Source organism: Petaurus breviceps, unplaced genomic scaffold (genome assembly GCF_028583685.1).
Source record: "Petaurus breviceps papuanus isolate PSGF00001 unplaced genomic scaffold, PetGlider_PUasm1.0 37, whole genome shotgun sequence".
NCBI lineage: Eukaryota > Metazoa > Chordata > Mammalia > Diprotodontia > Petauridae > Petaurus > Petaurus breviceps.
Window position 1 is genome coordinate 84990131 of NW_027186296.1, and position 22952 is coordinate 85013082.

General features: G+C 37.5%; 1 protein-coding gene across 2 annotated transcripts; it reads right to left on the reverse strand.

The window, feature by feature from the left end:
- Positions 1-5673: 5673 nt before the first annotated feature.
- SMNDC1 (survival motor neuron domain containing 1) lies at positions 5674-19497 on the reverse strand. 2 transcript variants are annotated; one of them, XM_069098936.1, is made up of 6 exons: positions 19168-19497; positions 15845-15964; positions 10744-10886; positions 10153-10314; positions 8441-8594; positions 5674-6972 (listed from the first exon to the last, which is right to left on the reverse strand). In XM_069098936.1, the coding sequence occupies exons 2-6, from the start codon at positions 15962-15964 to the stop codon at positions 6835-6837; spliced, it is 717 nt and encodes a 238-aa protein (XP_068955037.1). In that variant the 5' UTR covers positions 19168-19497; the 3' UTR covers positions 5674-6834. The 2 variants fall into 2 exon arrangements, with proteins under 2 accessions (XP_068955037.1, XP_068955038.1); XM_069098937.1 differs by lacking the exon at positions 19168-19497 and adding an exon at positions 12734-12924.
- Between the last annotated feature and the right edge of the window lie 3455 nt (positions 19498-22952).

Here is a 22952-nt window from a genome sequence, read left to right on the forward strand (position 1 = left end):
TGTAACCCTAATAGCTTCTTAATTGGTCTCTCTCCAGGTTCCTTCCCCCAATAGTCAAAATAATCTAATGCACAGCTCTGTTACTACTTCCCTACCTGAAAACTTTAGCTCTCTACTATCTGTAGCATAAAGCACAAAATTTGCCCTAACATTTAATGCGCTCCTAGTCTGACACTAACTTATCTTTCAGACTTATTTTATACAACCATGACACCTAGGTGGTATAATGGATAGAGAAAGGGACCCTCCAGTCCCATGGGGCCTTCTTTAGAAAGACTCTAGAGTTCATTGTATTTGCTTTACCCTCTGCTTTTGATTCTCAATCTGTCCTGGTTTGTCAATCCTTTGTATCCTTTAGATCTCGACTCTGAAAATTCCTGAGTTGGGTGTGAGGAGTCTCGGCATGATTCCCTAGGACCTGGTAGAATAGTGAATCTCTAAGGCACAGTGGAGGACAGCTAGATGGCTTAGAGGATAAAGTGGTAGGCCTGAAGTCAGGAGAATTTATTTTGGGCTTGCAGTCCGAAAGCTGAGTTCCAATCCTGTCTCAGATGCTTACTAGTTGTGTGATGCCAGACAAGTCATTTAACCTGTCTCATCTGCAAAATGTTGATAATATTGCCTATCTTATTGGTTTGTTGTGAGGATCAGATGAGATCAAATGAGTTATGAAAAGTGGTGTAGACCTTAAAGTACCATGTAAATGTAGCTGTTCCCTAATCTTATCCTGCACTTTAAGAATGAATTTTTAAATGGAAAATGAGAAAGATATTCAGATGCATTATTCCACTGTTTTTCTTGTGTTCAATAAACAAACATCCATATATGATAGTGGCCAAGGTAATTCTAGAGTTATCATAAATAAAATTGTCAGATTTTTTTTCCTGATCTGAACATTAAAGGAAGAAAAACAGTGTTCTAGCTAATTTGGTGTATGTATGTCTACAAATAAGTAGGTATTTCTTGACCAAGACACATGAAGAACAAAATGTTGGAGAAGTGAACAAAACAAGCTCAGTGATGATTCCAAGATGTATTCTAATCAGTTATCATCAAAGTGATATTAAAATTGCTATTTAAAGTGCCAAAGTTCAAACCTTCATCGTGTAATTCAAGCACTTTAACTGACCTTAGGTTAAATAACTCTATGCCTTTTGCAAACCATCTTTCATGCCTGTAATGTATTTCCTCCACCCATCCAACTGCTGTAAAGCCACTTCATTCCAAGATAAACTCAGGTGCCACCCTTCCTTCATGGCTTCACTGATTCTTCAGAGACTTTTTTTTTTTCCCCTCCTCAGATTTTCTTAGAGCACTTTGTACCTTCTCCTTTGTCCTCATTACCTCCACAGGACAATCATATAATTTAGAGATGGAAGGAATATTCAGTACCATCTGGTCCAAACAATCCCCAGTTTTACAGATAGGAAAACTGGGGCAGAGCAAAGTTTGTGACCTACTAATGTCACACAAGTAGCAGATCAAGGATTCCAGAGGAAAGTTGCTGACTCTTAATCATGTACTTTTAAAACTATACCACACTGACATTCTACATTATGCTTGCAACTCTCAAATGAGGCAAAGACTGATTTGCCATTTTTGTAGGCCTATTGCTTGCACGTTGAACATACTTTCATGTTACTGTCACTGAATAACTATTGAATTGAATCTAGTCTTAGGATGGTAGAGTTAGACCTGAAGAGGATCTTTTATTTTTTTGGAGGGGGGAAGGTAGGGCAATTGGGGTTGTGACTTGCCCAAGGTCACATGGCTAGGTTTGTGTATGTGTTGTGTGCGAGGTCACATTTGAACTCAGATCCTCCTGACTCCAGGACTGGTGCTTATTCACTGCACCACCTAGCCGCCCCTGAAGAGGATCTTTGAACTCATCAGGTACAGCCTCTCATTTTACAGATGAAAGAGGCCCAGAGGAAATTGATTGCCCATTATTACATTAAAACTTTGGTCCTTACTGCTCAGATTAAGAAAAATTTTATTTTTTTCTTCTGAATGAATTTCAGTTAATTTGTAATATACTTTTTAGCCCTACAATTTTTTTGATTCCTTTAGAAGATGTTTCTCAAATTGCTTTTTACATCAGTCATTTTCAGATAGCTCCCAATTACCACCACCCAATGAACCTTCCCTTTTTAACAAAGAAACAGTTTAGCAAAACACAGCAACTGCATCTGATGGCACATGCAACGTCCTATATTCATTACCCTCTTCCTAGAAAGGAGGGAAGTACTTTCCATTTCTTTACCATTGCCAAGTCACTAAAATTATACAACTTTCAGCTTGTATTATTACAATTACAATTGTATTATTACAATCATGTATATTGTTTTCTTAGTTCTGCTTTCTTCCTTCTGCCTCAGTTCATAGAAGTCTTCCTATCTCTGAAAATTTTGTTGAACAGACCTCCTATTTAACAAAAGAATTCCTGAAGACTAAAACTTTCATTCCTTTTAAACCCTGACTTCATTTTAAACTTAGTGAGAACAACATGAAAAGGGGGCTAAGCATCAAAGGAGCTTTCCTTCCCATTATAGAGGATGGATATGAACAACTAGATATGGAAATTCACCCAAAGAATTTGAATTCGTGAATGTTGAATTGGGGCATCTGGGGGTGATGGCAAGATCAAGGGTATAAACAATCTTTCTGTGTAGGTTATGGGAAATGACTAAGTTGAGGAACTGAGTTTGAGGAAGTATCGATATGTATGTTGAAGTCCCCTAGGTAGGTGTTAGGAAGGAATGAAGATCGTGAACCATGCACTAAATTCACTGAGGAAAGGGAATATCCTAGAGGTCACAGTAGACAACAGCTACCAGGATTTTGATTGGTTGGCAGAAATATTGTTCAGTTGTTTTTCAGTCATGTCCAACTCTTCACTGACCCCAGTTTGGTGGGTTTGGTGGGGTTTTTTTTTGGCAAAGAAACTGGAATGGTTTTCCTTTTCCGACTCATTTTTACAGAAGAGGAACTGAGGCAAACAGGGTTAAGTGACTACCCCAAGGTCACAAAGCTAGTAGATAAGGATCTGAGGCCATATTTGAACTCAAAAAGATGAGTTTTTCTGACTCCATATCAGGCATTCTATCCACTATGCTACCTACCTGTCCCAAATATAGACTGAGTGAACCTCAAAGGAGAGGTTATTGAATGACAGGAGAGCAAGGAATATTTCAATTCCCCCTAGACCAATGAGCTGGGGGAAATGAGTGAAAACGGTCAGTGTCAAAAAGGGTAGCCAGGGAGTGAACCAGGTCTCAGTGAGAGCTAGATAAAAGGGAATGGAAAAGATTCAAGATGAAAGCAAATGTTATCTATGGAACATGAATTCTACAGAAGGATGGTGAAAGGGGTGGTTGGCTTTGGGGCAGGACATTGTGGGGGATGGATAGGAATGGGAACAAGGGATGAGGCTGTGAAGATGAGGAATGGGATTTAAATGAACTAAATGGGGCAAGATCACTGAAATGGGGAGGAAGCTGATTAATATAGATACCTGGGAAAAAAGGCCTAGGCATGATCAAAAGCAGATATTGGAGCAACAGGATTTGTGAAACGTTTCTGGCTGTTTCTGACTTTACTATTTTGGTCCCCATGGTTCAAAAAGGGAAGAGCTGTTCCCTACTCGAAGTCTACACCAGCAAAAGTCTGGAGCATATTATGAAGTGGGACAGCATTGGCGCTGGCACTGCTACTCTTACTGATGTCCTTATCTCTCACAGTTCATCCAGTGTAGCTGTGAAGTCAGGACTTGGGTTCGAATCCCATCTCTGAAGACAGTATGACCTTGGACAAACCACTTCTTCTCTGGGCTTATTTCATTATCTGTAAAATGAGGAGTTTGGACTAAATACCCTCTGAGGTTGCCTCAAGTTCTACATTTATGACAAATATTACTTCATTTGATCTTCACAACAATCCTGAGATAGGTGCTATGATTATGCCCCCATGACACGAGGAAACCGAGGCAAACAGTGGTTAAGTGATTTAGCCAGGGTCACACATAGGGGGTTATCTGAGGCTGGATTTGAGGTTAGGACCTCCTGACTACAGGCCCTTTGTAAGTCCAGTGCCCTGTCCACTGTGCCACACAGCTGCACATGGCAGTCTTCAAAGGACTGACACAGACAAAAAAGCAAATAAATTGGTTGTGTTCTGTCTCATTACAATTTTTTAGACTAGAACTTGACCTGCTTTGAGAAAGGAACAAGGATCTGTAGAACAGCTGACTACCTGATACAGAACTTTAAAAAATTCACTCACAATATAGCACCAAATGAGGGAAGAAACACTGAATCCCCTTTTGGGGCTAGGGATGTTGCCCAAGGTTTACCCCCTCAACTCTTAAACTGAGGATCAATCTCCTGAGGTATCCCTGGTTTTATCTCCATTCACTGCTGTTGCAATAAAGACAAAAGGCTACAAATAATCTGGGAACAAAATTTCCCCTCTCCAAGAATGGCTTTTGTTTCTATTTCTCTTTCCTCTCTCTGCCTTTTTCCAGTCTGGCTTTACAATGTAAGGATTCTGAGCTTTGCATGGTCCAGGAATATAGATACAGATACAGCACCTACTATGGAATATTATTAGTTCAGCTCTAATAAAAAAATCATCTCCCAAATGCTAAAAAAGTCAAGGCTGGTAATAGATACTTAAGGGAAGACTACAATTAGAACATACCACAAAATCTCTCCTAAAAGTCACATACATGTATATTTAGAAAGGTGAAATTAGTATGATTACATCTCCTTTTGAGATTAAGATTTCATTTTGTTATTTCTTTAAATTTTCATCCTTAACTATGTTTATATGTATATTTATATAACCAAAACTGCTTCCATAAGTCATACAGAGCAAGAAAGGAGGACCTAGATTGAGAGAGGAAGAATTATGGGAGATACCAGGAGTCTTTAGAGGCTTCAAATAAATAATACAGCCACAGAAACACATGGTATAAGCTACTTCCAAAGCAAACATACAAAGGTCATTCTACTTAGAACCATTTTGATTAGACAAAACTACACAAGTTTCTCTTAAACCCTATGGTTTCAAAAAAGATTTAGTTAATAATCATACACATCCATAAGGTTTACCCCTACCATTTATATGGCAAAAGGGAAAGATAATAAGAAACAGTAGTTTGTTTGGAATACAAAAGCTTTCTCGCTAATTCATTCCTTCTCTAGCTAGGTTTGTGTGCCTTCTCTGTTTAAACATATTTGGAATTTTCCATCTCAACTTTCTACTCCCTCTGTCCTGCATGACTTGCCCATGGGAACATAAAAAGTTCTCTCTCTTAGTGTTGTTAGGAGAGGAAGTTCTTCCTTTAACTCATTTGAGGAAGGGGGGGGGGGAAGGCAGTTATCTGCCAATAGTAAAATGTTTATAAAACTGAAATATACTTTTGCTATTTTCGCTCCTATTCTGCTGTCTCATGAATCCTCAACAAAAATTCGTCATCTATATCCTTTCCTCTCAAACGGTACAATCTCTCCCTAAAAGTTCACTATGTCTAAGAAACAATATTTGTAAGGAAAATTCCCATTTTTATTAAAAAATTACTGTCCTCATCAGGCATCAAAAGCTCTCTTCTGTAGTAAAATGTATTTGTCACATTCAATCTTAATTACTAGAATGAGTTTGAGAGACCATGACTTTTCTTCTTTTCTATACACATTCTAGAGATTTTAAAAACACTTTATTTAATAAAAGTTAAACATACAAAACTGAAATTAACACATTTGTCATAAAAATCACCATCTTCCATTAATAGGAAGTACCTTTTTCTATGCATTTCATTCTAAACTATCAGTTGCATATATTAGCTTGAACTGAATGCAACTCAGGTAATTGTGATGGTCACTTGCATCAATGAATGCTGACAACCTGATCTAGTTAACAAAAATTACAAACTCAGCTACATGAACATAATATACAAGGAAATTATGGTCAGATTAATGCACAAGAAATACAGTAGAATTTAATGGTGAAAACATTCAAAGTACTCTTGTTCATTAATTCAGCCTTAGTCTTTACAAAAATATTATCTACATTGTATACAGGGCTATACATTAGCTTTTTTTTTTCTCATATAAACATTACACATCCAAAGGTGGCACCACTACCAGAAGTGAAAGTCAACAGAGGAGAAAAGCGAACAGGTACAAAACTTATAAAAGGTAGCTGGTCTTCAACATGGTTTCTCACACAAAATAAAGTCTCAATGAAAACTGTAAGAGGATTGAAGTCATTGCAGAAAAGACTCAAGAAGCTTTTTTTTTGGGGGGGGGGGGGACTTCACAAATTTTGCCATCCACAAATGGACCTGTATCTAGGCATAATTTGATGACAACAATTAGGCTATAAACTAAAATTAGAACAAGTTGGAAAGAACAAATCTGCATGGCAGGATGGTGATTTACCCATGAAGCTCCAAAGGCTGCTGGAATATGTGGCAAATTCAAAGCATTTGAAAGTTGCAAGTTATGACTTGGAAAGGGTACAACTCTTAGGTATGTGGCAAAGTCTAATATCTGGAAGATAAACACTTCATCTAGGTGCTGAATTTAGGAAGCGTCTGTCTACAAAAGTTGTATTACAGAATAAATTCTGGGGGAAATGGTAGTAATGAAGAAAGTCAACTGAAAAGCAGTTATCAAATGCAATTTCTTCAAGTCTCATTCTATTGTTTGAAGTCAGATAATGATGACAATGGTCTTTTCTTACTATCTAACAAATAATTTACCTTTAGAAAAATATAAGGATAAAAAGGTAAATGTAAAGCCCTGCAGAGATGAAATCCACCAGTTTCTCTGATTACTGAGGCATCAAATGCCTGACATTGTATTTAGAGGTATCTTGATACTGCGTCATGGGTTTATCTGCAATTCCACAAGTTCCTACTCCAACTTTGCCAGTTACGCTCTCAGGTGAGGCAAAAATACTTCTTTTTACCTAAGAAAACAATAGAAAAAAAACATTCCTGATTAGCCTTGGGTAAAATTTAATTCTTAAACTTAAAAATACTATATACTTTTAGGCTATGAAATGTGTTTTTAAAAAAAACCTTACCAATTATTATAACCAAGTACTAATGTCAAACCTAGGGAAAGAAAAGTTTCCAGGCAGAAGGCACTTCGGTTTGGGTAAGACAAGAAGAATCAAGGGTTAAATATGCCATAGGCATACTTCTTCAGAAAATATTACCTAAGTCCTCATATGTGATTATTCAACTTTATTTTGGCAAATTCAAATTCTAAACTCAGTTAAGATACCTAGGTTACTCTGCTCTTCAACAATTGCAAAATAAATTTTTCTAGAAAAAAAAAATCCCCCCTACCCAAAGGCAATATATGAACTATATATTAAGCAATAACACTTGACTTCCTACATGTTATCTTAAAACATCATAGTCAAAGGATTTTGAGTTAGAAGGGAACTTAGTAATCATTTAGTATAGTGTACTCATTTTACACCTAACACTGAGGAGAGTGGTAAATCATGTCAATAACATCATAGAGCTAAAGCTAGAAGGGACCTCAGAGGCCATCAAGTCCAAATCCCTCATTTTACAGTTAAGGAAGCTAAAGCCCAGTTAGGTTCAGTGATTTCTTGAGGTCAAACAGGCAGTAAGCATCAGTGGCAAAATATGAACCCAGACCTTCTAACTACCAGTTAACAGGACACACTGATTTATGTTCACATGGCTAGAATATGTAAACCTATTATCTCTTGACTCCAAGTCTAGTATTCCACTGCCTTTTACTATACCACAGCTGTTTCTCCATCTATTAATGTATACTTTTAAGTACGAGTAAAAGATACTAAGCATTAGAATGAAACTAAGTGAAGACATAATTATAACCTAGGAGAGACAACAGATTCTTGGAACAGGTAAATCACAGCATTGTTAAACACATATTGTATAGTACAGCAAATCTCCCTTGTGCAAAACATGTTTTTCAAGTTTCACATTTTAGAGAAGGAAAATGTCTTGGACTCATGTATAACTCCCAGAGAAAATTCAGTATTAACGTAGTCCTGTAAGATATCAGAGATTTTGGGGGCAGCCAGGTAGTAAACAGAGCATTGTCCCTGGAGTCGGGAGACCTAAGTTCAAATGCGGCACTTGATACACTAGCTGTGTCACCTTGGGCAAGTCACTTAACCCCAATTGCCTTGCCTTCCCCCCTCCAAAAAAAAAAAAAAGAGATTTTTAAGGATTTATCCTCCTGTTCAATTTACTAAAGTTAAATGGGGAAGAAATTATTACTATTTGTATTTCTTGTATTTTCTATTTATCTTTTGCTTTACGACTTTAGACTCTTGTGACTTAAAATTATATTTCATTTTGTACAAAGAATCTTTTAAAAATAGCTGTTTCACTTTTGGAAAACAAAGCACAACAAAAGTACCTACTAACCTGGCCTTTTTTGTTTTTAGAATAGGCTCTATTGTTGAACTGTTGCCATTTCACCTTCTGGTCCTCTCTTTCCTGTTCAAGTTCTTTTATTCTCTGAGCTTTTTTCAATGCTTTCTTCTTTTTATATTCTCGTTGCTGGGCAATCATCTCTTTTCTGTGTGAAAAGAAATAAGATAGATTAAGATGCCAACTCTGAAGTCAGTGACTATGAAAAAAAAAGTCCACCTGTGTGTATAAATAAAAGCTATTAATTCATTAAAACCAATGCCAATCAAAAGCAAGAATTTAAAACCTTTCCTTAGCTAAATGGTGTCCATGTAAACCCTCGAGACAAATAGAATCTCAGTTACCTGATAATAACTGAGTCTAACTATGAATGTTTCACTTGATCACACAATCCTTGCTACTATATATTTGAATAAAGTATTAATTTTCTATTAGCAGTCAAGGCTTCTCTATTCTCCAGACAGAAGTAGTTAGCAAAAAATGTTACGCACATCACTCCAAGTTATATGGAGGACAAAAATAAGCAAACAATAAAATTTCTCCATCTACATGACCAGATATTGTTATCACAAAGAAAAACCAACCTTTTCACCAACTTAAATTTGAATTTTATAAATATGTCACCAGGATAACTATCATGTAGATTTTTTTTTACTTTGAATAAGGTCAGAAATACCAAAACTTCTTAGAACTGTTAATTAGATATTAGATTTTTCACTAATTGAAAAATGCAAATCAATGAAGAAATAAGGGAACGATAGCTTGAACCTTATAGCCCGAAGAAGGGGCAGAATAGGTACTTGGAACAGGAAAATAGTTATCACAAAACATGGCTATTGCAATGAGACATACAAATCAAGTGTGTGGTAATAAAAAGCTGTAATGCTTGCTTCATCAAGATTTACTTAAAATGGCTCCAAGACAGTAAATGCCTCAAATATATTGATGTAGAAACTTGTTCTCAGTTAAATTTTGAAATGTTCATTTCCTAGTTCTGCACTCTGCCTGGCCCCAGAGGAGGGGAAAAAACTGGGACTAATGGGTGGAAGCTATATGGAAGAATTTGTTTTGCTATGTGGAACAACTTCCTAAAAATTAGAGCCAACCAAAAGATATGGGATGGGTAGGGAAAAGAGTAATTCCTTGGCACTAGAGGTCTTCAAGCAAAATCTGCATTAGTCACCTGTCAAGGTTTAGATTCAAACGCCCACCATATGGTTAAGCACTAGCAAAGAACTATGTCTCTACCACCACAAGTAACAACCTCTGTCCTCGAGGAGCTGTAGAAATTCATGCTTCAGGTAAAGGTTGAAATAGATGACTTCTGAGGAACATTCCCACTTGAGAAATTTTTAATTTAATGAAATCTGGGACTGGCAAATCAGAACAAAAAGTTTTGATTTATTGTTAGGAATCAAAATGACAAAGTGACATGTTCAAGTTAATGTACTTTTTGCTTTATATTAGACTCTTGTGACTTAAAAATTTAAACTTTGTAGAAACATGTACTTTCTGATGGCAATGTCACTTTGGCAAAATTAACTCCACACTGATTTGATAAGATTTTCTACCCCATCACCAGGACAATGGGAAATGAGTGAAGAGAGAAAATTTTTTCTGCCTCAACCACATACTGCATAAAAGAACACAACTGGAGAAAATACAACCTAAGTTCATGTGTCACAAGTCATCATTTAGTCACTTACTTTGACATGGGCTTATTTCCACTGTCCTCCTTTGCCTTCCTTCCTTCTTCCACTGGCTTCAAATTGAGTAGAGGTGTGACTTCAGCATTACCATAACCAGCAAATGTGATGGCAGCGGTCCCATTTTCTTCATCTATCTCCTCAATCTCTGCTTCATAACACCTGTAAAGATATCATGGCTGTAAGCAGGTGAGTAAAGGTTTCGTACTCAACCTTATAAGATCTATATTGCAGTCTCTCAGCTACTATATAGGAAGCTAAAATAAATCTTCCATAATCAAATAGCATATATTTCAGAGTTGTGTGGGATAGTCTACTACCCCACTAAATAACACTATACATTAAGTTTAAAACTACAATCTAGGGAAAAAGTGGCTTGGGCTATTTTATTAAACAGTCAAGTTAACATGAACCATTCCTCTCCTTATAAGAAAATAAAAAGTTGAAAAATTTTCATTTACTGCTATTTACCAAAAGTAAAATTAGCTAGAGAGGGATTCAAGTGGGATAGCTCAAACTGAATGAAAAATCTCTTACCATTGTATTGTAATAATTCATGTTACAGTTAGAGAAGTTTGTTTCTACACTTACTGTCCATCTTCACTCCAGACTGCCATACATTTGTCCCCTACTTTCCAAGAGTGAGTAGGCTGAGCAGAAGCAAAACTGTCTGAACTTGCAAGTGTTTCCGAAGGTTGGGTTGAAAGAAGATCTTTGGTTAATTCTATAACTTCCTAAAGGGAAAAGCAAAAGTGACATAACACATCATTACTTTTTTGTTTAGTACTATCAACAATTCTCAATCAGAAGAAACACAAGAGACACATCAAATTTTGAAAACCCCATTAGCTACAAATATTAATGAAAATGGAGCTATGCTTAAGTTTATACCTATATTAAAACAGCATATTTTATACAGCATATTAGAAGTAGCTATTTTAGCAGATCAGTTTCCTAAAGAACAGAAAGAGTCAAACCATTCAAAAGGGAAACACAATTGGCATGTCTTTTTGTGTGACTGTCCTATTTAAAAGAGGTTATGAAGTTCTTGTATTGGCTGAATTGGAATTGGAGCTTGACATCAATCCCTCCCTCCTTCCCCTCTGCAAAAACAAAACAAAAAAACCCCCAACAAAACAAAATGGCCAAAGAGCACTTGAAGCAGCCTTATTAATACCAAAAATATGCCAACACACGCTAAATTTTTACCAGGATATCCATGAAAGTACATCAATAGCAGATAAAACCAGTAATCTCTCCTACTTCCCCAGGAAAGGTAAGCAAATGACATTTTTCAAAACAACTTAAGGCATTTCAGCACCATAATAGCCATGCAATTTAGCATAGATCCATAAAAAAGGTATTAGGTGGGGTTTAAAAGCAATCAGGTTTAGATGAGCAATCATTTCTTAATAATTGCTCTGCTATTTCAGGCTAACACTTTATTAGATATTGGTATTAAAAATTTTTCAGTATTATTAAAAAAATACTGTGGACAGATGCATTTTTATAACTATCTGTTAGATTTCCCAGGTGAACAAACCCACTCTGCATCAACTTACCTAATTTCTAATTTTTAAAACATTGCTTAACTAACTATAAAGCATCAGAAAACAAACAGTTCTAGCAAATGTGCACATTAAATAATCTGTTCCAATGCCATGTATAAATACTATTTTAAATGTTATCTTGAGGGTCTGCGGTGAGAAATCAATAAAGTTACATCAGTACTGTGTTTCTTCTGGCTCCTACTGTAGTTGATTAGTGTTTTTTTCTGAATGGCCAAAAATCCTAAATATTACTTTGTACCTCAAGTTTCTGAATCTTCCTGGCTAGTCCTGATAGACTCCTATTTGAGTCTACACAAAAGTAATCAAACCCTTGGAGAAAGGTAAAAATCTTGAGCATAAAAGCAAAGAATCAGATGCCTTCACTAAAAGAAAAACAAAAGCTAAAAGTCCAGTGTAGTTATACTAATGAAATTCTCTCTGTTGCCAAGTAGCTATACAAATAGCTTTTAATAGTAATATAGCTTTCTGTGAATAGAGTAAAGTTTACAAATTTGATATGTACCTGATTTAGAGGAGTTAAGTGAACTAGCCTTTTCTTCAAAGCCAGTTACTTGTAGGAATAGAACCCAGGAAACCTATTTTAATTTAATTCCCTAATCAATCAACTACATTATTTTCTGGCTCTTTTGGGTTGTCTCAGAGCAAAAAAATAAATTCTTTCTCTAAATGCCCACATTTATAAAGTAAACGTATAGTGACCTCATATTAGAGTAATAATCTTTTGGTTATTTTGTGATAAAGATAGATATTTTCAATAAAGAGAGGCCCTGAAAAGCTGTTAACCGTTAAGAGAAATCAAAATTCACAGACACAGCTCTGAAATGATCAAAACTCTACATGAAGAATGTTTCCCCCCCCAAAAAAGGTTTACCTAGTGCCTTTTTAAGTTTGCCAAATATTTGAATCCTTACTTCACACACACTTCTAAATGTTTTCCCCAATTGTGCATGTGGACCAAGGTATTAGAAATAAAGTATTTTACATATGAGGGAGTTCTTGAAGGTACATACCATTAATTAACTTTTCCTCCCCCAAGTCTGAGTTCTGAAACTGCTCCTTCATTGACAGATGGGCAGCAGTTACAGTAATCGGCAATTCCAGGAAGCATCAGGAGTTGTGATATACATATCAGCAGGTCAAAGGGGGTGCACCCAAGCACTGTGCTTACTGAAGGAAGGCGTTTCGGGGATGCAGAGAGCCACTGTAATATATGAGACAGGTGACTTGACCCCTGCCTCCTTTAGAACCAGTTTATTTAGAAAAACAGCTTAATATATAGACTATTTCTGTGAATATCCATAGACTTACTGGGCAGCAAACCTAGAAGTTACTATACCCACTTTATTTGAAGGGAAAAGAGAATGCAAAGTATGACTTACAAAAGATTAATCTGCTGTCTGCTGAGTAATTTTACTGATCATAAAAGACAGCATTAAACGGACAAATAGAGAAAATTCAATGGCAAGAAGAAAGCCAAGACATTCAAAGAAATGTAGAAAAGGGCATCTCATGTGACACAGCGTCAAATGGACGGATGGCAGAAAATTAAAAACCAAGTCGAGTTAAGTAAAAGAAAAAAAAAGTGGAAGCTGTGAAATGGCTTGAATACATAAATGCAAAAAATGAGAAGGCCAAAAACTCAATGAAGAGGAACTGAATTTAAACAGATTTCTTTAGACCAATTGTTAAGGACATAATGAAATACTAAAGGCTGCAATATAACTCTAATTGTGTAGTTTCAAAGAGAGGAACAAATCCATATATTTCCCAGAACCTTTTGTCTTAAAAGATAAAACTCATCTTTGAACAATTGTTTCATTCATAAAGGGCCTGTATTTGCCAGTAATGTGACATTTTTTACATGTTACAAAGCAGGAAAAAAGAAAAGAAAAAAAAAGACCATACTGCTCAAATTTTGAAAAGAATAGAATTTATATAACATAGCTATATGAGGATCCAGAACTTACTTAGGTCCCTTATATGAGTATTTAAAATTAATAGTGGTAGTGTTCATTTTGCAATAAAAAGATTACAAGGCTGGGTTGCTGGGTATCTAAAATTAATACAAATGATACTGGAGTAAGGCAGTTTTGCCTTGGATTCTGTTAGAGAGCATTTTTCACAGCAGGAAGGTTCTCAACTATAATGCTATCCCACTTATACTAAAGATGACCTTACAACATTTTATCTTCTTCAGAGTTTCTAAAAGGGATCTTTTAAAGTGGTTATTCATTACTCAATGGTATATACTAATTTTAGGCATACTGATTTTAATGCCATACCTATCAATTTCCTTATTTTCAAAAATAAAAAAGGGATGTCTAACAAAATGATACAATGGGAAGGTGGGAGAAACTATGAATTACTGATAATATTTTAACTAAATAGACTTCACAAGATAAAAACCCTTGGTTAGTCAATATAGCAGGTTCATCTTTAATATCCATACATCCCCATATGTTATATGGATCATACAGATATGGATCAGTATGAAAATGGAGGGAAGGTAGATTTGCTTTTATATCTTCTCCAGTTTTTACATTTTCCCTCTTCCCAAAAATGTGCAAATTCGACTTCTGAATTAAGTCAAATCACTTAAAGATTTTTTCTGTAAATGCATACATACTTTTAACTTTAAAGGTTCATTTATATATGTCTACACTTAGAATTTACTTAAAGAAAACATAGCATCTCAGACAAATTCTTTAAGAACTCATACTCTGAAAAAAATTTAGGATAAAAAGTTTAATTTTTATATCAACATTGAGGATAATATCAGGAATAGTCTGTAGGATTTTACATGAATTGGTTTTGTTAGAGTTGAAGTTGATGGTGAGTGATAGCTAGAAGCACAGGGACAACTACTTAAAGCTTTGTGTGTGATTCAGGGAGGAAATTATTTCAATCTAAATATATTTCTAAAGTCCAAGTGCTTCTTGAAGCACTGAAGTGGTTGTGAATGGAAAAAGTTTAAGAAGCCCTGTTCTAAACAAACCATAAAACTCAAAGATGATAGCTACTTGAAATGTGAAAACTCACCCTTTTAAGTAAGTTTATCCTTTAAAATGAAGGCCAAAATTTCGTAACTGTAATTTAAAGTGCAAGCACACTTCTATCTGAGTAGCAAACTATTTTCTTAGCTTTCTTAAAATTCAATTTATAAAAAAAGTTACGGGCAATAACTTGATAGGCAGACTAAGGATTAGAGACTTACAAAAATTTAAACTATAATTTGCAATACACCATGACTTCAATTCAGTTACTATTCAAAAAATTTAGACTGCCAACACCACAGCATTTGTAATCTGTATATGGCAATTATGTACACTGTAAGTTCTAACCTTTAAGTTCAAAAGTGTAACATTTCCTGTTCACAAAAAACCCTGAAAAGACACATCACTACAATTTACTTTCAATGAAGTAACAAAAAATGCAGAAGCTTTGAGGGGAAAAATGCTATTTCATAGAGCATAAAACTAAAATTCACCCTACATTATTTTTTCCCTTTATTCATTAAAAGAAATTCCAGTTTTAAGTTTCCAAAATGTTACTAGTTTAGTCTTTCTGACAATCCCTTTGGATTAACTCAATATTAATTTATTTCTTAAAGAACAAACCCAAACATTGCCATTTTCTAAAATGTGCACCTTTCTCAAGTTCTTAAAAAAATTTTTTTTTTGCTTTCTGGAGGGCAATTGGGGTTAAGTGACTTGCCCAAAGTCCCACGGTTAGTAATTGTGTCAAGCATCTGAGGGCGGATTTGAACTCAGGTCCTACTGACTCCAGGGCTAGTGCTCTATTCACTGCACCACCTAGCCGCCCCATTCTTAAATAATTTTAAACCCACAAGTTTTCTATCAGATCTTATGATTCCTTTTTAAAAAATAACTAATATGAATGAAACCATGTAAAAGCTTTGGAAGAGTTCCTCATTTTGACTTTATGCAATTCCTATCAAATTGTATAGAAACCTTAACTATGCAAACATTCCTTAAGAACAAGTTGTTTTGTGTTGGTGTTTTCTGAAGTGTTTGTGCCTCCAGTAAAAAAGTATAAATATGTAGAAATTAGTATCGGGGTAAAGTTTTTCAAGCAATATTTTCTGGTATCCCCATACTCACTTGCAAATCTTTTTTCAATTTTAGCAAGTCTTCATTTTCTCCATTCCCAGATAATGCTGCTTCAACTTGTTGAAGCTGAGCCTTGTAGCTAGCCAGCTGCTTTGCTAGATCTTCAGACATCTTCAAGAAAGGGGAAAAGAATATTAAAATAGAAATACTGAAACAAGAGTACAACAGAATGTCACAGTTAGCTTAAAAAAATTATTTCCTGCAAGTGTCATAGTACCTCAAAATAATTACTATCAATCCCTTATTCTTAAATTTCTTAATATATTTTTGAGATAGACTCATGATCGAAAGAGATGCACATCCAGAGAAAAGAGCTGCAGAGTCTGAATGCAGGTTGAAGTAAACTACTTGCTCTCTTTCTTTTCCTGTTTTGTTTCCTCTTTCCCACTGATCATTCCATCAGTTATAATCCTTTACAATCTAAATAATGTTTAATGTGAAGATATTGTAGATCCTATATTGAATTGCATGCTGCCATGGGGAGAGGGGAGAAGAGGGAGGGGGAGAAAATTTGAAACTCAAGGATCTATGGAACTGAATGTTGTAAACTAAAAGTAAAGAAACAAACTAATAAAATATATATATATTTGAGATTATTCCTACCTTTATTTTTTTAAGGCAAGGGAAACCAGAAACTGGGAAAAGAAGATGGGCAACTTGCTTCTAGTATTGCCAATTTATCATTACAAAATATTGGGCAAATAAATTCCCCGTGAGTCTCAGTTTCCTCATCTGTAAGATTAAGACTGGACTCAATTTCTATGTTCTCTTTCAAATGAGGGACTGTGGTTTGTATTAAGGCTTTACCTAACACCTCTACTCCAAACTAGATATCGTCCACCTATAATGCTTAACCAGCTTTGGATCATATCACTTCACTCCCCCACTGAAACTGAAAAAATCTTTACAGGCCTCTAGGATACAATACAAACTCTACCACCTACCGTGTTTCCCCGATAATAAGACACTGTCTTATTAATTTTTTGGAAAGAAAAACACCAGAGGGCTTATTTTCAGGGGAGGGCTTATGTTGTCCTGCCTCAGCTCTCCTCCGCGGCACTGCTCTCAATGGCGTCAGCAAGCTAATCACTTGGGAAGAACAGGATGACGCGCTCACTGCTGCAGCTCTGATTGGATGCAGCTCGGAGCGCAGCCTGCGTTTCATGGGGGGGGGGGGCCGTGCATACAGAGGGTATGGTAATGTGGCGTGTAGCGCAGGGGATCACCTTCATTCACTACAGTAGCAATCTCAATAGGGCTTATTTTCGGGGGAGGACTTATTTTAGAGGAATCTTGCACAGTAAGGAGAGGGCTTATTTTCGGGATAGGTCTTATTATGGGGAAACACGGTAGTTCTAAACTACCTTTCTAGTCTTATCTCTCCCTTTACCGCATTTATACAGGCCTTGTACCCTCATATTCCTCATACCCAGAAGGCATTAACTTCCTCATTTCTACAAGTTAAGAATTCTCACATTTCAAGGATTTAGCAAACGTGCTATTTGCTCTAAAGTCTTCCAAGATGATCCTCTCCCAAACAGTAGTGTTCTCTCCCCCCTCAAACTGTAATAACTTCCATTAATACCATGCTCTATATACATTATGTGTGTATTTATATGTATATGTGTGTATATTTGCATATAGCAATCCTGTGAATTGAGATACTTCACTGCATTTTATAGCTGGGAAAACTGAGGCTCAGAGAAGTAAAAATTACTTGTATTGTCATTGTGGCACATGTGTTGGGGCAGTATTTGAACAGAAATCTTTTCTGACCAAAGGTAAAATATGAGGGCACCTTGTCTCAATTTCTCCTTTGCTCCTTTATAGTCTGACATTCATTAAGCTTAGCTGTATAGGTAGAAAGATATTGCTTGTATCACTACAATCTAGAACAATACCTTGAACACAGTAAGTTTCTAATAAAAGTTTGAATTGCCTTATGTCTCTGATCTTATATTAAGAATTAGGTACACAGGGGTGGCTAGGTGGTGCAGTGAAGAGAGCACCGGCCCTAGAGCCAGGAGGACCTGAGTTCAAATGTGACCTCAGACACTTAACACTTTCTAGCTGTGTGACCTTGGGCAAGTCACTTAATCCCAACTGCCCCTCCAAAAAGCAAAAAAAAAAAAAAAATTAGGTACACAAAGCAGCATGAAAATGAAAATATCCAAAAGGATCTGGAGCTTAAAACCAAATAAATCTAATAAACATTTACTATATTTGAACAAATAGAAGAACTTTGAGAATTTGGAATGAATATCGGCTCCCCTACACTTACACCTCTCAAAATCTTTCAAGACTAGATTCAAAATGCCACCTCTTCCAGAAGGCCTTTTCAGATTCCATACCCTCCCAAAAGAGGATGGGATTTCTATGCCCCAGTAGGCCAGTGCTCACATTACATTTATCACATCTTTCCTCTGTTCTATTGTTATCTATGCACAAAAGTCTTTCCCTAGGACGAAAAAAACAAACCCGGTAAATCGAGAGCTGGACCAAGGTATTTCTATCTCCTCCAGCAAGTAACCCTGGGCTTTTTACAAGTAGAAAAGTATGATGCTCAAAAGTACTTGTTGGGTTGTGTTAGGCTCATGCTATATGCAAAACAAAAGCCCAAATACTAGTTAAGATACAGAAAGAAATAACAAAGGGGTGCCTACAGTCTAAACAAGTGTACATCTAAGAGGCGGCACACAGAAATAACCAGAACACAAAATGGATCGAATTAATTGCAATAGACACAGGTCCAGAGGCGGGGCCTCCTCTCAATACAAAGTTCTCCGAGGTAGGGCACGCCTAGTACACTTATAATCACAGGGTACCTAGAGAACAGGGGCGGGGAGACTTGAGTACTTTTTGGAGAGGATCCACAGGCCCGGCGAACTGGAGGCGGTTCCTCCTGCCCCAGGGCGTCAGGGACTCGGGCCACTGCCCCTACCTCCCTGTGGGTCGTAGTCTGCCCCTTCCATTTCCTACGCTCTCCCCTCTGTTGGGAGCCCCGTCGCCCTCCCCGCCCCCGGATCCCCAGTTTCCTCAGCCCCCAGGGCCGGCCCCATGGACCCTGGTTTCCCTGGACAACCAGCAGCACCATCACAAGGCCGAGTTTCCCCGAGCCCCGGCTCCGGGCCTGGGTCAGGCCGAGAGGGCCTAAGTTTCCCCGACTTGGAGAACAAGAAGCGGCTAGCTTTGGTGCTGCGCTCGCCTTGCGTAGGGCCAGGCCTACAAGGCCTCCTGCTCAGGCCTCAGTTTATGCCCGGCCCACAGTTGGCCCGACTAGGCCTCTTCCCGCCCGCCGCCTACCCAGAGGTTACCTTTTATAGGGCCGAGGCCGGAGCCGGGGCCGGAGCCTTGGCAGCGGCGGCAGCAAAAGATAGGGCGCCGAGACCAGACAATGACGGCGGCGACGGCACTGGCTCTCTTTCTCGGCGGCGGCAACAGCAACAACTCGACCCGGCGGCTGAGAGGAGGGTGTCGGTCGGTGGGGAGGGGGAGGGGAAGAGCAGTGCAGGTTAGGGGAAGAGAGGAAGAAGGGGACGGAGACGCAAAAGGAATCTCGCGATATTCCTAACGCCTCGCGAGGCGACAGACCATTCGCGTGATTTCTTGAAGGGGATGCTGCCTCTCTATTTTAGGCCTTTGGAGACGGCAACAAGAGGAAGTGACATAGAAGGAAAGTTACGGTTGGGCGGGGAGTAGGATGCGTTCGCGTCACGTCCGGTATTGAGTTGGCTGCGGTTGGAAGGTTGGGTGGTGTGTAGTTCGGGGTTGGATAGGGAGAGGGTCCTATCAGGTGTGCTGTCTCCTCTGTTTCCCGGACTCATTTTTGTCCTCTAGGGCTGCCCTGTGACGTAGGGTCGGGAGTACCTCCATTGTGTGGATTAGGGAATTGAGGCCTAGAGGGATAGGAAGTAGCTTAAACCTGTGGGAAAGTGAAATCTTGTAATCCATGGGCCAGAAGTAACCTGAGGAGTTTCCTGTCTAGGGGAGCAGACTTGGAGAGAAAAAGATGGGGTTTAAAAGACCAAAAAGTGGGGCTAGTAGGGGGCGACGTGAGTCCAGGAGGCAAGACTTTCCCAGTGAAAATGAGCTAGGTTCATGATCCTTCCTCATCGGGCATTGTTATTCTGCGTTTAGATAACCAGGCGTGCCCGTTAAGTACTTAGTTACGATTTGAAATACTTAGAAAAGGAGGCAGTGGGAGAAACCTTTATAGCTAAGAGCCTCCCATGGCTGTCATTGCTGGCTAGAAGATCGGGAACATTTTGTGACCTGAGCTTTTGGTTTGGGGAAATGGGTAGTTTTCCCTTGGTTCTCTCATTGTCCTTCCCATTGTCCGTCCCTTCTGCTTTGTGGGGTTTAGGGGATTCTTATTTCTGTTCCACTTAGTATGGTAGTAGTGTTTGTTGAATGAATGGGTGCCAATGGTTTAAGTTAAGTGTCTATTTTGAATATAACGGGAGGGAGCGCAGAATTTGAGTTCAGGGACTGTCTTAGAGTATTTTATCTTCTTTGGCTCCAACAACAAGGCTTCTCTAAATGTTGAATAAGTAAGTTGTTGGCTGAAGGTGGTGAAGCTTAATTATTTCAGCCACCCAACAGCAGGGGGCAGCAATTTGCAAATACGTAAATTGGCTGGCATATAGAAACTGAAAAGATGTAATGTTTTTGAGAGAACTTAGTACACTTTGCTATTTTTATTTTATTTTAGCTAGCAAAAAAAAAAGTCGAAGTTGAGGAATCCTCTGAGTGCATAGATGGTGATATGTGAAGCCTAAGTTTACCGAATAAAAACTTTGTATTCTTGTTAGAAAATTTTCAAATTGGGAATGGTCTGTATTCAGTTCTTCATGATCCTCAATGGCAGAGCAATCATTAGAGTTTTGAAGCTCTTTTCTAGGCTCCAGGACAATTCTAGTTTTATTGGGATGACCTGCTAACCCTTCCATCATTGCACCATAGATATTTAAAAGGCTGCACTATATGCCTTAATTTTGGCACCATGGACAAGTTAGCTGTAGACAAAACCGAAGCAATTTTCAGCGTTCTTAATCATGACTCAAATATGTTCACTGATTCAAACTTCCTTTGAAGTGGCAAAAGTTCTCAATGTCTGATGTCAGTATTAAGTTTGTACTCAGACATTTATATTCCAACTTGTTCAGCTATTATTTCTAAAAATAGGGATCAAAACCATCAGAGTTTCTTTAAAGTCTTGTGTTTACTGTATTAAAACATGTAAAATGAAAGAATCCTAATTTTGTGATAGTAATATTTTCTAAACGTAGATTAAATAGTTTGGTGTACTTGAACAAGAGCTGGGTTTGGATAAAGACCCGACTTTATTCACAAATCTGATAATTACATTGTATAATGTATAACTTTGGAAAGCCATTTAATCTGTGCCTCAGTTTCTGTATCTGTTATTTGCCTCACAGTTTACAAAGGGAATTGTAAGGAGGTATATAAAGTACTTTGTAAATCTTTAGGTGCTACATAAAGATCAGTTATTATACATATGCATTAGAGCTATCATTTTCATTTGCACGGTTATTTTTTTTTTTCATTTGCACAGCTATTATAGAGTTGGATTATTATAGAGTTGGACTAGACACTCCAATGCTTTTGGCTAATTGGGTGATTTAAAGCTGCTTGCCTCATTTTCATTCAGCCTCCGACTTAGGGACAATGGTGAATTCAGCCTAGAGTTGGCCAACATTTTTCCTATCCCATATGTTATATTGTATACATCAGAACATTTTATGCCTTTTTGTCCATGTGATATTTTTTTTGGTGGGATGAGGATTAGTAATAATAGCATGTAGCACTGTAAGGTTTGCAAAGTACTTTATATATGATTTCATTTGATCCTCCCAACTGTATGAGGTCAGCGCTATTATTATCCCCATTTTATAGATGTGGAGACTGAACCCTAGATTTAGTTATTTGCCCAGGGTCATATAACTATATAGACCTGTGTGTGTGAGTGTGTGTGTTTCCGTGTGTGTCCGTCCATCTGTCCGTGTGTATACACAAGGGAGGATTTAAACTCATCTTAATAACTCTAAGACCAACACTAGCCTCAGTGCCACCCAGCTGCCCTAGAGTTTGAAATGAAAATCTACAGTGGGGCAAACTACTTTCATAATAATAGCTATCACTTAAGTTTTGCAAAATATTATCTCCTTTATCCTTATAGCAATTCTGGAAGGTAGCTGCTATCTCCATTTACAGGTGAGGAAACTGAGATAGACAAGCAGTTAAGTGATTTGATCAAGGTAATAATATTTGACACTAATTTGAACTAAGGTCTTTACTGACTCCAGTTCTAGAACTCTATGTGCAAGGAACTGTGGTCAATCAGAAACTACCTCATAAAAGCAGCAAATTGGAAAAATATGTGAATGAAGAAAGATCAGAATTTTTTCATACAAAAGGCTAATCTATCCACATACAAGGCTATCTATCCACTTATATTTAAGTTGTGTCTAATGAACTATATTTTTTTAAAGTCAGGTAGGTATGTGCTTTTGGTACAATAAAGAACAGGGAAAAAAACCTTAGAGGTTTGAGATTGTAATCTAAACCCTTAGTGTAGTCAGCTGCAACAGAAAAGTTCACACACAATACTTCAGATTAATTCGAGTATTTCATAGACATAATGGCTGGAATATGTAATATAGTAGGTTGAGTCAAGGCCACAAGCTTTTATTAAATGTTCACTGTGTGCCAGGAGCTATGCTAAACACTGAGGATACAAAAAGAATGGTAAAAAAAAAAAATCTCAGGGTGTTTACCTTCTAATGGGAGAGATAACATGCAAACAACTATGTAAAAACAAGATATATAAAGGGCAAATTGGAGGTAATCTCAGAGGGAAGCTGCTAACATAAAGGGGAAAACAGTGAAAGAAGAAAAAGCTTCTTTTAAAAGGTAGGATTATAACTGAGACTCGAAGGAAGCCAGGAGGCAGAAATTAGGCAGGAAAGCATTCAATATATGTGGGACTAGTGAAAATGCACTTAGGGGAAGGATGGAGTATCTTGTGAGGGGAACAACAAAGGCCAGTGTCACTGGATTATAAAGTACATGGAGGCAA